At 41.6% G+C, this 18322-nt stretch overlaps 1 protein-coding gene and 1 long non-coding RNA gene across 3 annotated transcripts in view; one reads left to right on the plus strand and one right to left on the minus strand.

Moving 5' to 3' along the window:
- The window catches only part of LOC113162899 (zinc finger protein GLI2-like), a 65906-nt gene that overhangs the window by 26062 nt on the left and 21522 nt on the right, over positions 1–18322 (plus strand). The window contains exon 3 of the mRNA XM_026361147.1: positions 10874–10979. Coding sequence (XP_026216932.1) covers positions 10874–10979 — 106 coding nt within the window. The remainder of the gene's footprint in view (positions 1–10873; positions 10980–18322) is intronic.
- The window catches only part of LOC113162900, a 49126-nt gene that overhangs the window by 21843 nt on the left and 8961 nt on the right, over positions 1–18322 (minus strand). Inside the window, exons 3-4 of one of the 2 annotated variants that reach the window (XR_003298852.1) lie at positions 10281–10352; positions 9069–9303 (exon numbers count right to left, since the gene is read on the minus strand). This is a non-coding gene — a long non-coding RNA (uncharacterized LOC113162900). Of the gene's footprint in view, positions 1–9068; positions 9304–10280; positions 10353–18322 lie in introns of those variants that run through there. The other variant, XR_003298853.1, reaches the window with a different exon arrangement.

An 18322-nucleotide genomic window follows, 5' to 3' on the forward strand; every position in this document is an offset into this window, starting at 1 on the left:
AGAGGAAGACTAGTTTGGAGCTCTCACATCTGGAGAGTTCTCTCCTTGATTTTCAGCTCAGACACTGTAAAATGTCACAAGCAGAGTCTCTTAAACTGCTTTGAGTCTAATAAAAGTCCTCCTCTCTTATTTTTCCATGTTGCAGCAGCTGTCTTTACTCACAGACAAATAGCTTTATGACAGCAAGATCTGCATTTTTTGGCATGATGTGTAACAACAGACACACAAAAGCTGCTTCTGGAACATGCGCTCACTGGGTCGCACTAGTTTGAGAGCTTTGTTATTTTTTTATTTAGTTGTCTTCTTTAAGCTCAGTACAGCTCCAATCAGTAACTAAACCAAAGTGCTGTTTCATTCCCACAACTGTCCTCATCAGGAAACTGTCCGTAGTTTAGTTTGGTGCCACAATCTTTCCAGGAGAGCTGGAGTTTTAGAGGTTGTGTTTCGTTTCATCAACTATTTCTAAATTGTCCGAGTTTTCACTAATACATTTAGTTGTGTGACTGGATAGGCTTTGCACTGGTTGCATCTTTGAACAACTTTGTACTGTTCCAGTTCTTTTCCTGCGTGGATCCTGATTGCTAGGAGGATTTGGATCCTGCTCGACACTCAAGTCTAATTGTTGACATTTGCAAAGTGACACAGACATTTGCGTGTTTCTTCAGAAAACCAGAATTTCAGTCTTAGTGTTGATCTAAAGGCAAAGCAAAGAGAAACAGATGGCTTTTTAGATTCAACTTCGTGTGGACGTGGTCTTGAGGTCACTGCTGGAAGCGTATCAGTGCAGACAGATCCACCTGAGAGCTGGTAGTGTCCCTCAGGGTGTAATCACACCCACTGTCCATTTTCCTCTGTTTGAATCTTAGTGGCAAAGTTTGTGTTTATGAAACGCTTTGGTTCATTTTGCTCAATTACAAGCCAACTGAGTCTTTTAAACCAAACACAAATGAACTCCTGAGTAGCTTGTTTATGGGAGAGTTTTTGTAACGTGTCATTGCACCGGTGCAGATATTTCAGTGGTGAGAGACGTCTAAACAGATCAGAGTCCAGGTCTTGTAATTTCAGCTGAAATGTGATGGGAGCTCTGCGTTGTAATTCCCCCTCTCTGGTGTTCGAGAACACAAAGAAAAAGCAGAATTTGATCATGAGAAAGTGGTGTTGTAGTTGGATTTAGTTTTATTAGTCTTTACTTCTTCTCTCTGTTTCCTAAACTCATTATTTGGCTCAGTTCCATTAATTCAATTAAAAGATCCTTTTCTCCAATAAATGGCAAAAACAGGAATCACATATTAATCAAATGTTGCCCCACATTAAAAAAAGGGTTCTTAAGCATTCTGATCTGTGAGCCAGCAGTGGGAAAGTGCTAATCAGGATTAGAAAGTCAATTCCCCTTGTGTTTGTCTCCTTTTCTCCATTGTCTTCTTTCAAACAGTGGCCCGCATGCTTCTCTTTAAGAGAGAAAAGGAGGAGGAGACAGGAGTGAGGAGTATTGTTGAGGAAAGGTCAGTTAGAAGTGTGTGTGAAGAAGGTTGTGCATTGAAGCAGGAGCAGAGTCCAAAATCTGAGGACAAAGGTCATGGTGGTGGTGAGAGGGAGCACATGAACTCTGCAGAAACATGTTTTCTACCAACTATTCTGTGTATGCAGGGGGAGTTCCACTGATTTCATGTTTGCGAAACAAGAATTTGGGAGTTTTAACATCCCAAAGATGAGTTTACATTACATGGTTACAGCGACAGTTCAGACCGAAAAACAAAAGTAAAACTGAGATATCCAGTGTTTCCAGAATGACATTTGAAAGTTCATTTAGACATTTATGGAGGATGTAAAATATTACTAATTACTAACACAGGTGATGAAGAAGTATATTTTACAAACTTCATTTAGTGGCTTTAGTGACATCGAGGACCTCAGTACGTCCTGGTTAGGGACCTGTCTGCTATTCATGATGATCTGTGGGATTAAGTGGACGGGCAGTTGCTTCAGCTACAGCAACCTTCAGAATACATTTTGGGTTTTTTTGTTTTATTAAATTGGTGGAAGGTGAATTAATTCACTGAGCTGTGCCTCCCTACGATGCATCTGCCAACACTCAGGTGTGTCATATCATAGATCTAAGTCTAAGCCATCTATTTGGAAGCTGCAGCATCCTGATGCTGTAATTAATCCTGTAATTAAGCTTCAGTATGTCTCAACACATAACATGAGGATAAAATACAATCCAACAGGAGGAATTTGGCACAATTGTGCAGTGTTTTAAGTTGTTATTATCCAGCTTACATTTATAGAAACCCTAGAAACACTAATTCCGGGAGCTGTAAAGGTGATTGGGCTTCAGAGACACAGGTGACCTACACTTTACTGTTCAGGCTGCTCACTCTCAGCTTCTGTGAAAACACGGTGTAAACGCAAAGTCAACACACAAAGGTCCGCTTAGGACGAGCGTCAGTTCTACCGCTGCTCCCTACGTGTGTCTGTGTGAAGATGTTTATTCAAGCTAAACAGGTCCAACCCATCTTTGGAGGACTGAGGAAGTCAGCCAGGGGCCTGCTCTCCATCACACACAACAGCACAATGTCAACCAAACATGGCCGACAATAAAGAAGCTGGTTTGGAAAGCAGAGCCAGGGGAGTATCTGGGTCAAAAAATAGAGACTATCCTGCTTCAGCACATTGTGCCAGGCAGGCAGCGGAGCGTTTGTCGACATGGGAGGCAGCGGAGTGCTGACGCGACAGCACAGGCCTCGATCTATTTTAGTAGATCGAACTGGAGGTCTGGGCCTCCTCAGTGATGATCAGGATTGGTGAGGTGAGCAGCCTGAAGCAGGGTAAGACATTTTCCTCTTCCACCTGTGACGCATTCATCACCACGAGGAAGAAGAAGCGGCACATCACTCAAAAGATTCCCCTGTGTTCCTTCTCTCTCGTTGTTCTTTCCCTCCTCCAACATCTGTACCTGCAGAGGCCTCCACCTCATTAAGACATCACAACAAGAACCTTACAGAGCTAATGTGTAAAACTGACTCGCCTGTGCTCAGGTGTTATTCTTAGCTCAGGTTTGTTCCCCCACCCTCACCCTCCTCCCTCATTTGGAGAAGAACTAGGTCTTTGTTTAATTTACAGATGGCCCATTGGAGTAATTTCCCATTCAGCAGCTCGACTAGTCCGGGGCGAGGCATAATCCCAGGCGCCCCCCTAGCAAGGGTGCCAGCGGGGTAATATGGATGTTAGCTGGGGAGCATGGTGACAGCCCCAGAAGCGACAATTTAATTCATTGTATTTTAATTATCGCTCTTATTCACCAGCTACAAGCCCTTTCTTTGGCTCTGCTCGACAGAGTGCCTTTATCACTGGCCCGTCGTAGCAGATAATAAACTTTTGCTTTAAGGTAATTACTTAATCTGGACAAACCTGTGTGTTAAGCAGTGCTATTAAGCGAGGAGGTGATAAATCAGGCATGCATTGGAGGTGGCTGATTACTCGACGGTGCAATCAGTCTTTGAACTCTCGCAGTCTTTTAAGTACCTAAATTACACAAACAGCATGCTAACAACACGCCGCGCGTTGCATGGCGAGCAGAGGAAGCCCATCAGAGCTGCTACCTTGCAGCCTGCCGTGTTTTGTTATTTCCAGTCACTGCACACTCACCTTCAGCCTGGTGATGCATGGAGGTTATTAGCACGTGGCCTGAGCCCAGCTGTCGAAACCTGATAAGTGTCTCTCTCTCGTTTGCCACCAGGGCCACGTTGCCGCAGCCATGCAGCCGTTTGACGTGGATGGTGAGCAGACAATATAGATAGATGGACGGAGTCCAAAAAACATTCTTTAAGTTGAATATGGATATTTGGTCCTTTCCTGTTTTAATATGACAGTACCCACTACACAAAGCCAGGTGAAAAACCACCCAATTTGGTTTGGAAGAGCCAAATCCAAACAGAACATCTTATGCGTCGAACTTCATTAATGCTTATGGGTCTGAACGGGAGCAGATTCAGCAACACATTAATGAACATGGTGCAAAGGTGTCTGCGTACAGTTTAGTCCACATACTTTTTGCTCTTTTAGTACCAAGTGGTGATTTGGCTTTTTCTACATCTAATTAGTTTTGATGTTTACACTGGATGAAACATTCCAATCAGTTACTTTTTATGTCAGTACTTTTCCATCAAATAGAAATATTATAGGTTTTTGGTGTGTTGTGAAACTTTTTTTAGGACTGAAGACTTGTTGTGTCTGCTGTTTCATATATCATGGTTATTAACCTTAAAGGGTCAGCAGCACTGTACCTTAAGGAAATACAGTCTTATTCAGAGGTTTTTTGGAAGTTCCCTAGAAGAATTTGTAGTATTTTCTGTGTTATGAGCAGAAAAATGTCTGAAAATGAAGGAAAAAGGGCTAAAAAGTTGTTTTGTGTTTTTTGGTGTTAGTTTTTAGTTAATTCAACATTTAGTTGGTGCTTGTTGTTTCCACTTAGCCGGTGTGGAGGACTTGTCCTTCAAGTAAAATTTTACATTTGTCTACTGAGGAAGGTGGTCTCACGTGATCAGAAGTTCTTTAACGGTCTCATCTTGAAGTCAACTTTCCAGACGCTTCCGATAAATGAGACTCAAAATATGCACAAGGTTACGTAGAGTCTGTACAGTAGGGGCCTCACTCCGCTAGTCGCCTTTTCTAACCCTGGATTTAGCTCATGCTAGACTTTAAGATAACAGGCTGCGGCAGTGCACAACACGAGTTTCTGCTGCGTGAGGCTGACTATAAAAAACTGTAGTCAGACCACTGCAGTACTCCACAGACAGTGAAACAAATGTTATCAAGCAAAAGACTAATAGATGGCTGGAGCCTAAGCAGGGGCACGGCAGCACCGCCTGACGCTGTGTACGCCCAGGGGGGATCGGGGCCCAGTGAATCAGGTAAATGTGGCTCTTGAACTCTCACGAGCGCTCGCCTTTTGTTCTTCCTGTGCCGGCAGAACAATGGAGCTGCCTGGGTGATGGAATAAGCCTGCCTGGTCAATCCGCCAGCCAGGACTCCAGGGCTGGGCTGACTGGCCCGGGCCCAGGCCCACAGAGGAAACCTCAGCCCGGATTACAGGATGACAGGCTGGATACCTGACAGGCCGACAATGACTCGCTGAATAACTACCTCTAGGTCGAACATTTCCAAAGTGGAAGGGTCATTGTAGCTGAGCAATCTGAGCCCTTCTTCGTCTTCATTTTTCTACCTTCCATCATTCTTTTCTCAGCTGCAGATATTACAAGTTGTATTTAATCTTTTATTTTAATTTATTTGACTATTTTAGGACAAACTGCACAAAAACAACTACAGATAAAAAGCTTTTTGGTAAACTCAACTCACATCTGGAACTTTTGCTGGTAAATTTTAATACTTTAATACTGGAGAAACATACAAATACTCTATATACTTTAACTTTACATGCTTTCATTCGTACTCATACTGAAGTAACAAAGCCGAAACCAAAAAGATCCCCCCTCTTTCTCACCCCTTCTAATAACTCACCCACAACTGTTATGAATGGTGCATTAACTGGAGCTGCTCTTTCAATGGGGCCCTTTAGCTCAGTCTCACACACACACACACACACTTGTACATATACCTACTGAGTCTCCTCAGCCTACACTGTGTAAGGAGTCAGACAGAGGGTAATTACACCAGACTGGGGCCAAATTAGAATAGAGAATGTTTGGAACAGAGAGGGCGGTCAGTTTGGTCATAAAGCAGAGAGAAAGAAAGAAAGAATAAGAGGGAAGGAAAGAAGGAAGGATAACTACACTCCCTTGAACAAGTCAGCCTTAATTTCATCAGTCCACAAATCTTTTTCCTCGTAGCATTGTGGACTGTCAAGGTGCTATTTGGCAAACTTCAGGTGAGGTGCAGTGTTTTGTTATGAGAGTACAGCAGAGGGAGCATCATGACTTGGGGCTGCTTTGCTGCTTCTGGACCAAAACGTTCTGCTATCATGTCGGCGAGAATTAATTGTCAAGTTTATTCAAGTATTCCAAAGGATAATGTCAGGGTGGCTTTCTGCAAGCTGAGGCTCAGAGGAAGCTGCGTGATGAAGTGATGCAAATAAATCTACTAAAAACAAAATCCACCTTTTCGAGTGGCACAGTCAGAGCCCAGACTGCAAGTCAACAGAGATGCTGTAGAACGACGTGAAGAGAGACTTTTTGTTTTTAGGGTGAAACCACAGCACTGCTCCCCTCAATCAGCACTACATTTGCTGCTTCTGCTGCCGTCTGACTCTTGTGCATGTCAGGTGTGGCGTCTTTATTACAGTGTTTCAGATCAATTAAACATGCAGCCCTGAGGCTTTTTCCATTACAAACACTTATGGAGTGCAGGGCCACGCTACAACTTTAACCTGTGTCAGTCACGACTCAAACACTTTGATGAGCTGCTGTGCTGCGTAACAGAGCAGTTTTATTAACAACCACCTAGTATCATCCTGCATAGAGCTCTAAATTTACCATTTATATAAAATAAAAGAGTGGAACAAGTCACTTCTGTTTGTGGTATTTAAATAAATACTTTGTCTGAATCTCATGACGCACTAGAATCAAGAAAAAAATCAAACTAACTGGTGTTAGTTTAGCTAATTTAGGCAGTTGTTATTATAGAGATATGTATTTTATTTATTCATGTATTATCTCTTTTACATACAAATGATATTTTAGTTGCTTTAATGTCTTTCACTATTGATCGTTAGTGTATTTTTTTGACCTGTTGATCTAAAGCGATCGATCAATTAATCAGTTAGTGGATTAATTGTTATTATATTGGTATTTCTTCAAATGATTGAGCTGGGAGGCTGCTTTCCACACTGTAAAATGTGGAAAGCAGCATCTGAATTGTTTTTTTTATACTTTTGGTCATGCTGGATATTTGTTCACTTTAGTTTCAGACTGCAAGATAATAGATCATTAAAAAAAACAACAGCAGCAGATTAATCTATAATGAAAATGAGCGTTGAATAATAATAAACTTGAAGATCCTATTTTGTCTGATTTGCTTTCTCGTCAGATAAACACAGACCAACTTTAATCAAGCTTTAGTTAACCTTTCTCACTCTGAATAACTTAAAGAAAACCAGCAGTTTGCCTAGATGGCAGAAAACAGGTTGGGTGTCAAACAATTCAAGAATCATAACCAGAGAATTAGCAGCAATATCAGTGAAAAAACTAAATACTACTTGTAATTTTAGTCTAAATTTACATCAAGATATTTCTGCACTGCAAAAGAAAACGTGCAGACACATTAGTCACAGGGATCACTGCTGGTTTTTGGGTAGAAGGAATCTGAATTACTATTCAGCAGCACCTTTTGAATCGTCTCAGACGCAGCGTGAGAAGCAAAAATGTTGGTGATGTGAAGAAGAAGCTTGTCACTAGAGGGAATCCAGCTCGGCGTGGCCTCTGTGGCATCGTGCAGACCAAAAATGAAGCAAAGAGGCTATTTTTGCAGGCGTGTGGGGACTGTGCCTGTCCGTCAGGCTGTCAGGGTGCACAGTGAGAAAAATGGACCTGGAATGCTGACTCACAGGTCCCAAGTCCCTGGGAGCCCCGGGAGGCCCCGTTATCCCTGCCTGAGAACAGATAATGATCCGTGGCCCTGACCCCTCCGCTCCAAAATCCCAGGTCACCCTGGCAAGATTCCCACTAGAGAGTGTGAGAGCATGTGTGTGTGACACGGGAAGAATTTTAATGCATTCCAGAGATCAGCTGGCTCACCTCTCCCTCCTTTTTCTTCTTCTTCCGATCCTGCAGCCCGCAGACAAGACACACCAGGTTGCAATTAAAAGGATCTGAAAACTGTACCGAGGGTGAGCAAGGAAGGATGTAATGTGGGAAATGTAGAGAGAAAGAGAGCGAGGCGAAGAGTGAAGCAATGTCTTCATGGAGTTTTTCCAAAATAAAAACCTGAGAAAAATGTTAACGAGAAACATAACTCCATAAACTCAGTTAAAGATCCCAGAGGCTCCATTTATACGGTGGTAAAATAAAGACATGGCATCTTCTGCGGTTTTGTGTTATCGCAACAGCTAATTAGTTCTGATGTTTTTGGTAAACTTTCCAGATCTGAGAAGAATCCATGAAAGGAAAACGCAGCTTTAATTAAGAATAAAAAGGGCCATTAAAGGGATGCACGATGAAACACACAAAGCTCATAAAAACAGTTGACTATTAAACAGAGACAAGTTAAATTAGAAGCAGAAAAGCACCTTTAAGCTTTTTTTTAATGTATGTCATCAACAGGACCAAGAGAATTTATGTTTCAGCAAAACAAAGACATCATTAGATGAGACGGCTGTGTGCTAGATATGGGGCTAGGGCCGGGAGGGAATGGACCCAGCTTAGCATAGTAAGGTTCAGTTCAGCCTCGGCCAGATCTAAAAGACACCTACACTCCTAAAATACACCTATACTCCTAAAATACACCTATACTCTTTTACTAACCACTAGGGATATGTACATGTACCATATACCACCCACAATTATACCGGTATAACTTTATACATGATAATAAAGTGTCATCTTGTACTACATATGACAGGAAGAGCAAATGGTGGATGGAAATCACTGAACACAGAGTTTGGTCAAAGATATGATGGTTAAAAAATCCAAGGTAGAAAATATGTTTCTAAGATGTCCTGCATCCAGCTTGCAATGTATAAAGTGTGCAGCTTCACTAGAAACTAGAAGCCACACTCTCGTCTGAGTTTTTTGCCTCAACCACAGACATGTGGTCGAACCGAACCCGGAACCACATATCAGCTTGACCGTGCACTACGACGATAATGACTGGAAGCTACATAACTCCTGCCTTGAGACAAGTTTCTTTCCTAAATATCACACGGGTGAAAAAATCACCAGTGGTTTAAAGGAGTTTCTTAGTCTAACACCTAGATGAGAACAAACGGGGGTGTGTGACAGTGGGCCCAGTGTGGTTAAAGCCACTGCACTCAATAACTGGACAAGGTTGTTGTGCTTCGGCCATCTTCTGCACTTTGCAATTTTATAAGATGAATTTACAGGGTTCAAAACAAAAGATGATTGTTCAAAACAAAAGAGGCTGCTGGAACAAGAAAAGGCAATCACACAAGTCTTGGCTGCTCACAGGTTAACCAGACACTTGGTGCTAATATGGCAAAAAGAAGGGGTTCTTGATTCTGTGGACAAGGCTCCAGATCCTCTCCTTGAATTCACTGATGCATTTTCTGCTGAAGTCTACGTCACCATTTCATGTGTGATGCCTGTTCTTCAGTTATTTAATAATAACATCCTACAGGAAAAGGATAATGACACAGACCTCACAAAGACAATCCTGGACTACATGAACAGCAAATAAAAAGATGCAGTGACTGAGGAACTAATCAATCTGACAACTCTGCTTCACCCATGTTTCCACCTGAGAAAACGCATGAGGTGACCCTCCTCGGATCGGCCCTTCAGCCAAGTAATACCCATGTCTCCCTGCTACCAGCTCTGTTCAACCTGTTAAAGATCAGCTCTGAAGCCAGCATCAGTGAATATGCTAAATATTAATATGAAAATCTAAAGCTCTGACTGATGTGTCTGCCTGGTTGGTTGTTCGATCGATCGCTGACATTCTGACATCATTTCATTGGATTTTTATTTTATGTTTACACAAGATTTTAGAGTCAATGCATCAGTTTAAGAATTTATATTCTACCTCATTTGATGGTAATTCAAAAAGATGAAATATTGATATTGTTATTTAGTTGTTTTTTTTTATAAGCAGTGTTAAGTCAAGGTTACTGTTCACATTTGTCCTAAAAACAAGATGAATTCTTTTTCTTATATAGTCATAAATATTGTTATTATATCATGATATAATTTTGAGGCCATATCGCCCACTACCGCTAACCACTGAACATTTATGGTGAATTATGTGGACATAAAACATGTGCAGTGAATTTCTCTTTTAGTTATTGTCACACCACATTTCTAGCCATCACCAGGTCAAAATTTAAACATGTCCAAAACTTCATTTACCACTAAAAACCTCTAAACTAACGGGATTCCCAGAGCTAGTTAGCAAATGATAGCGTAGCTAACAGGTTAGCATGGTGCTGCATTGTCGTTATGAGAAACAAAATCACACTAAAGGCTTAAAGTGCATCATTTAAGCACAAGGACTAAATGTGTTTGGACTCATACTAAGACTTAAAGACTACCCTACTAGTCCAAGCTCTAGTGAAAGTCCGTTTTTCTGCTGGTGTTGAGTAACTTTCTCACCTCGGTGATGAACAAAGCTCAAGAACGATGGATCCGGTTCTCCAGAGGTTCACTTTGGGGACGGATCACATCCTGAAACAACCATAAAAGTCACATCAGAGAAGACTAATACAGTCAAATTCATGTCCGCCGTGTTTCCAGTTGACAGTGTACACGTTCTCGGGGGTTTAGCTGGGTTTTGTGAGCCCAGCGGTGTTGTTTGCAGCTCGGGGTGTTTGGATGGGAAGAGTGTGAGCAGAGAAGCTTTTCCCAGCGCTGTCAGTCCCGGTGTGAGTCGGGCTGCAGCTTCCCTCCACACAGTCCATCATACTGTCTAGTTCAAAGGGCGTCTAGCTGCAGGTCTTTGTCAAAAGCCCTGTTGGATATCTTTTATGTTCAAGATGTAGGATTTCTTAGGACGACTTTGATTATTTATTTATTCCACTTCTCTTGTGTGATAGTGCCAATATTTTACACGAAAGTGCTCAGCTTGCTCTGAAATTCATGTTGCTTTATTGTAGCCCGTTTGCCTTTGAAATCTTTTTTTTAAGTCTCCCCTCCCTCCCTTCCTCTGCTAACTCTCTTCTCTTCTTCTTTGCTTTCTGCTCTTGCAGCCCCCCACCACATCTTCCCAACCTTCCACACACCGATCCCGATTGACATGCGCCATCATGAGGGACGATACCACTATGAGCCCCACGCACTGCACGCCATGCACGGGTAAGCTGCTTTTCTTCTGTTGGTTTCTACACATCGTAGTAAGACGCAGGTTGAACCAAGTTAAAGCTGTCAGCTCTTTTTGATGCAAATCGTTATTTCATATTCAGCTATGAATCTGGAGCACAGAGGCTGTTTTTCTTTTTTAGCTCTGGAGGATTTGCCTGTGAGTCTATGTTAGCAGGCGCTGATGAGAGCTGAGTGTTCGCCAAGTTCAATATCAAAAGCAGATGACAACATGCTGACTTCCAAAGTGAATAATCAATGCTGGTTCTAAATTTCCCCTCTGCGGCCCTTGTTTCCGATACAGTTTGATTATGTGGGCAAGCTTTGCTCTTTTGGCTCCCGCCCTCTGGAGATAAAACACTTCAATACTGCAGAGTAACTTTTTCACAACTTACTTAAATTTGATTTACAACACTTTCAATTCTTTAGATTTCTTATTAAATCTTTATTTGATCTTGGAAACTTGGATGTTTTAAAATCTGCACTGGTTTTAAAGTAACAGTACAAAAGCCTCTCCATGTCATTCACCACCAGCTTTTATTTTAAGCCTGTGACAGCCGTTGGCCATTTACAGGTCGTTGGTCGTAGGTCAGTGAGCGTTTGTCTCCCTAGTTTTTGTGGTCAGTCAGGCAACAGCTCAACAGACTTACAGACAACTTAACAAAATGCAAATAGACAAATTAATAAAACTGCGGCGCAGAATTCAAAAAACTCCACCCAAATATTTTAAAAAGCATAGACGAGACATTAGTGATATCTTCTGCTGCGTTCTCAGTATTTGTTAGTGTTCTCTCTTCTTGCAGTGTTGTTCTTAGGATGCGTGAACCTCGTGTTGGTGAAGTTGTTTTCTTAATTTGATTTGTGTTATGTTAAGTTGTGAAGTCGGCCTTCGTTGCTGCTCTTTGGTGTTGGATTGGAGCGTTAAACTAACTAAAACATTACCCGGAAGGTAAATCATGGCTTCTGGACTTCCTCTGTGATACAGTAGGTCTGTAGGTAGTTTCACTACTTATCCAAGTTGGACTGAAGAAGCTACTTGGTTGAGATGAGATGGATAATTTAACCTGGATGACTGAGAACCTTCACCTCACTAAAAGATTTGTAAGTTTGGTAGTAATAAGGTATCCAGTGATGCCTAATACCCCTGGTTTATGTGGCAAATACCACTGCAACATACCTACATGGTTTATATTGTACTAAAATTTGTTATAAACATAAAAGAAAAAACTAATTTTTGACTTGAGGAATCTGAATTTGTTTCATTGTTAAACTCTTCTTCTGCACAGTAATGTGTATTTATAATAATATTTCTCAGTAAGAGCAACAGAAAAAAAATGCAAATGCTCACATATGGTATAGTATATTCGACAAAGAATTTGTGCAGTAATTGAGTAAATCTACTTAATTACTTTCCACTTCTGTTTCTATAAAAACAAAAAATAAATGAATTTCTGCCAGTTCGGCTTCTATCAATCTGCAGCTTGCTCCATTAGCAGTGATCAACAGGACCAGATCCATCACCAATGACATAATACATCCAACCTCCATCCAGCACCTCTTTATATTCATTAATAGCTTGTTGTGGAGCTAATCTTTGTGGTGGCAGGCTGTGTTGCCCCCAAGCTAGAGCGGTAATTAAACTCCCAGAGTATAGAGGTCACAGCACAGGCTGCATGTGCTGCTGCAGCACTGGTGGTGAGTCCCACTTCCAGGCTGCTGTGGGGGTCAGTAAGAGATGCAATCCCATTTATTTTCCTGAGGGAAATTCAGTTTGTAAAGAAAACAGAGTGCATCATAAAGAGCACTGTACAAAATCCAACTGTTTGGGTTATTTTTTTATTTTGGTTTATTTCAACTTCTTTTTGTCACATCACACAATCGTCTACAAGCGCTAGGGTCACGAAAAGCCTTTACACGAAAGGTTTTAGAACAAGAAGTCGTTAAAGTGCTATGAACAAATCCAAGCACTGAGGGGTTTAATAAGGTTAAACGTGGGCTTTGTTGAGGAGTACTGACGTTATAAGATGAACTTCAATCCTCCGTTTCGTCTCCTGAACTATTTACCTCCCTCCAGGTTTACCTGGATACAGACAGTACCGCTGAGTCTGTGATCCACAGAGCAGCAGCGAGTTTCTAGAGGAGCTGTTCAAAGTTACTTTATCACAAAAGAAAAACTGGCGCCAGGACAAAAAAGTCAATAGAATTCTCCAAATAGTACTCTTACATTTAAATTCACAGATTTGATGGTGATGCATACTTCGCGCCTGGTGGAAGAAGGGCTATTCATCACGCTGGCTGGGAAAGTGGAGGGTGGGGGAGGGGAGGGAAGGGGGGGTGGCTGTCCACGGACTCGGCCACCTTGATTAATGTGATTTGATCTTGACAGTGGACCCCTAATTCATCAAGACCTTGATCTTGCTGTCGCTCCCCCTGCCTGTGCCAAATTCACCTAATTACAGGAACATTGCGCAGCAAATTAAGTGCGGTGTCATTTGTCGCCTGCTGCAGCACTTTATTATACACTCGTGGCAGCGTGTCAGAGGTCCCCTCCTTGATTGTTTAACATGACATCTCCGCGCCGTCCCCTTTATCATTGTTTGCATATACCGTAATGAGAGGGCTGGTTATTTTGTCAAGCCTGTCATAAAAAGCAGCCGAGGGGAAGCTGCTTCTTTCTTTCTTCTTACACTGGAGACCGAGGACGCTTTTTCTTCCCTCGCCATCGCCTGCAAATGACAGTGAGCAGAGGAAGTCGCAAAGGAGGCAGGAGGAGGAACACGGGAGAAACACTTCGTCCTCTGTAGATGCAGCGAGACTGGAAACCACCATCATTTAGGAAACTGAAGTGAGATCTGGTCTAAGGAGGCTTCTCTGAAAGTTCTGTAGGTGGAACAAAGTACACAGACTATTTATACATGTTAAAGTTTCTAGCAGCACATGCCCAGAAGCAAACCCAACTTCTCAAAGTTGGAGTGTGTTTCACAGAAATCTGTTTTTTTATTGACATTTCTAAACTTTCTGCAAACTTAAAGTCCGATTTTATTTTTCAGCCATCTTAGGAAGAGCAGGGTTCAGACTGAACGTTAACAGCATCACCACAGAAACTTCTCAGGAATATCAGGAACAGAAGAAAACAGAAGAAAGCTGAAGGAGTTGATCTTCTTCTGCGCTATTCTCATAAAGTATTGGACTGAATCTAAAAAGCTGCAGAAGACGGGAGTTAGGAGCTGTTGCTCTTCTCTGAATGATTGTTCAGCTCAAGGCCTTTGAACGACATCATTTCTGTGCACAAATGTTGAATCCTACCAACTTTAATACTGAGTCATAATTGGCTCATGATGTTACATTCAAATTTCTAATCTATTGTTAATTTTGAAGGATTTCGGAAAAGCCTGGAATAACAGTTTTGAGCACTTTTCTTACGAATGAGAATTTTCCCTGAGGCAAAGTGTAGCTGCACGCTGCTGCCAATCAGCTGCTGGTTACGATGAAATGGATCTTTCATGCGTGTCTGTGTTTTCATTTCTTTAGAGATAATTAAATCTGGGCTCCTAATTTCAGCAACAACTGAAGCGATTCTTTAGCTCCAGCGTCAGTTTTTTGAAAACTGAGTTTGTGTTTGTCTTTGTAGCACAAACATCGACTTCAGAGCTTCATTTGTATTTTGTTAAGAATTCCAGTGGCTCTCAGCAGGAGTCGGTGACATTTTTCTACTAAAGCGAATATAAAAAATTCAGACTTCATGAAAACTCTGTCCAGCTTTGAGGAAGAACTGGAGGATGAAATGATGAAGCGACTTTTTAAGGAGGCCATGATTTGCAGCCCCGTGATCTGTTTGTTTGTATCTAGGTCACTTTTTTTCTCTGCACAGCGACGAATAAGTTCAGGCGGGAGGAACAGGAGTTGTTGCCTGTTAAGTTTGAGGCGTCCGCTTCACGCAGCAGTCTCATAAACCTACAGTGGGAGTTTATTCAGCTGCACACTGGACGATGTGATTTATCTAAATCAGAGAGCTCCCTGAGCCCGACACCGGAGACGAGACTCACTGTCACACTGTAATTCATCTCTGGTGTCGCAGAGAAGAGACTCACACACAGAAAAACACACACATAAATGCACACATACAAATAACACAACAACAACTCAGACAGCAGAACAAACCCAAAGAATCTACTTTAAATGCATGCGAGGGGATGCACACGCACACATGCCTTACATTCTATAGACCATGATAGTTTTAGCTTAAACTACAACATCACATCGCTCCTGGGTAAAAATCGCAACACAGAAAAGAACTGCAGTTCAAAATAACAAAGGACATTTACAAGTTTCGCTGCCATTAAAAACACAGCTTCAGTATTAATTTAACTTTCTGCACCACCAACGCTCCACCTGATCTTTAACTAGCTGATCTGAATGTGCTAAATTAACGTGACTGTGTGAATTGGAGCTCTTAGCAGTGGACTGAGCTTGCTGCTGTCAGTTGTTGCACAGTGTCTTACTCTGCTGCAAACAGACGGCTGCCAGGCTTTCTGTCTTATAAAGAGGCGTTGATCTACTGCATGAACCAGAAACAGGCTCAGAAAGTAATAAAAAGTCATGGTATAGTTTATGATAAAGCTGTTTTATACTGGATTGTCTGGTGACCTGCAGGTAATCTACACTTGTTATATTTGACAGTTCAACATTTCATCTACTCTGATGATTTGCTGACATTTTATGATTTAATGTAGAAAACCAATGTACAGTATATTCACGTCCTTTTCTTGCCACTTCAGAGAACAGGAAATCTGGCATTACAAACATAATATTAGAACTAGCAATAGAAAGATCTACTGTAAGTTTTCATTGTGTTTCTGAGGCCTGGTGCTGAGTATGTGTTTAAACATGGCCATAAAGTCATACACCTCGTTAATGGTACTGATATTATGTTTGCACCTGCCACGGTTTGGGTCATTAAAAAACATAAACAGCAGTAAAATGAGCAGAGAATAAGGTAATGTCTGCCAAGAGGTGTGAGAGGCATGACGCCCAACGTAAGCTCGACACGAAATACATTAATTTAATGTAAAGGAAATTGTGATTGAGTTTTTCAGCTACACGTTGCCCAGCTGCATTTCACATTATCCAGATGTGTTTTATTGAGGAGTGAATAACTTCACATTTTAGACACTGAACACAGAAACATTGAGACGTCAAGACATTACATGAATGGAGACATGTTTAGTATTTATGTAGGCCAGGTCTGACTGAAGTCTGAATTAAACCCTTATGGATGATTACACCAACCTGAACTGAAGATCTAATCCACAGATGTTTGTAATTGTTCTGTGCACGTCTAAATGAGTTTCTGCTAGCACCAAAACCAACCTTCTGAACCCTCTGCCTATAAATCAAGCATTAATTAATAGTATTAATTATTTGGCTGTGATTTGTTGCAGTTTTGGAAGGAACAGATTCATATCATCTGCAAACAGGTTCATCTGATGAGAAAAGATATGCTGTAGATATTCTGTTTCATTTCAAGTAGTTTAACATTGGACTGACTTTAAGTTTTAGTGAAGCAAAAACACTACAATCTACCTTCTGGGCACAAACGGTCCTGAAAGCTTCATACTTAAGAGACAAAAGACACTCGGACTCTTTGTATATGAACAGCAGATTGTGTTAGTGACAGTCCGAGTCTCCAGGACGGCTCCCTCCTGTTTCAGCCTGCTGCCCGGCGCCAAACCAGGATACGCTCTGAAGGTTGGGCATTGTATTTGCCCAGCACCGCGCAGATGCCCAGAAAACTCACCCACAGCCACCCCCATCTGAATATTACATGATTCATTCACTCTGATCACTTCCTAAGTGCACCCTCTCCTCCATGAAGCAGCCATATGCGTAAACAAAGCTTTTCACTCTGGATACACAGAGAGAAATATGTATATTCTTCATGTGATTCATGGAGGAGCTTGTTATCGCGGTTAACAAACCCTCGAAGCCTGCATTCAAACACAGACAAAGCTCACCTGCAGGCTGTTACATGATGAGAGCATTAATTATTAAACCAAACTGAGGGGGCTGATTATGTTTTTAGGTGGAAAATCAGATCTTTATCTTTTGCACGGAGAGAAAGAACAACATTGCCTCACTTGTGATGCAATCCAGCAGTCTGGCTTTGAGGTAATAAAGCCTTTGTTGGATGGTGGAGGTGGAGAGTGTATTTTTAATGAGGCAGCCAGGTAAGATGATTTTAGGATGGGTGGACACTAATATCTGGTGATTTATAAGCTGAGTTAACTTACTACTAATCTAATCTTTTAATTTTATTGTGTTATTCATATATTGTATACATACATACATACATACATACATACATACATATATATACACTAATAATCAAGGATGTGATTTCTGTTAATGTCACTTCTGTCCTTCTCTGCTTGATTTTATTATCCATTTTAGCTCAAATTGTGCAACATGTCTTACATCTAAGCCTCAAACTTTAAAATCTGGTTGGACTGTGGTAAAACCAGGGTTTTACACAACACAAAAATTATGCACAGTTTCCATCATTGATCAAGAGAGAAAGTGAAGAAGAGATATGCAGTCTAAAATACCCATACTATAACGACACTAAACTAAAGTCTATGTCTAATAAAATCCCTCATTTAAAACAATTGCTGTAGCGAGTATTGGATCTGTCAGACTTAGTCATAGATATAAACTTTCTTTAAGACCGAGGTGTCAGCTTTACATTCCTTTATCAGGCTCATCTTTCAAAACTCACAGTCGTCCCATCACTGACCCCTGCAGTATTTTGTCTCCCCACATTAGCTAACACCGCTAAACGACACCGACACATGCCCTGTGGATACAAGTGTCATCTGGAGAGGTGGGAGCCCGCCATACAACGCTTCCTCCCTCCCTGTCTACTCATTTCCGTGACCCCGGTCTCACCTCTTCCTCTGACTCTCCCAGATCAAAAGCTCGATAGAGGAACCCAGTGAGACGTGATCTCACTCTCAACGCCGTCTGTGTACACACAGAGGTGGAGGCTCAGAGGATCAGGTTAGCAGTTGGGATTACTCAAGACGCTTGCAGGACGAGGCTGACGAGTGTGAAGATGCTTCAGGTGGTTCTGTCAAAATACGCTTTTTGCCGAGGGGAACGCAGAATTTAAAGTGGAGATCCTCGGGTTTGAAGGGATGCAGATTATCCAGCTGCAAGATATTTACTATAAACAGACCATCGCGTATCCAAAGTCTGATATCTCCTATTCCTCAGTGCCATCGTTGACCAGAAACTAACAGGAACAATCAGTGACATATTTCTTCATTACCATGAACAGAGAG

The sequence above is a fragment of the Anabas testudineus genome, chromosome 2, assembly GCF_900324465.2.
Source record: "Anabas testudineus chromosome 2, fAnaTes1.2, whole genome shotgun sequence".
In the NCBI taxonomy this organism is placed as follows: Eukaryota; Metazoa; Chordata; class Actinopteri; order Anabantiformes; family Anabantidae; genus Anabas; species Anabas testudineus.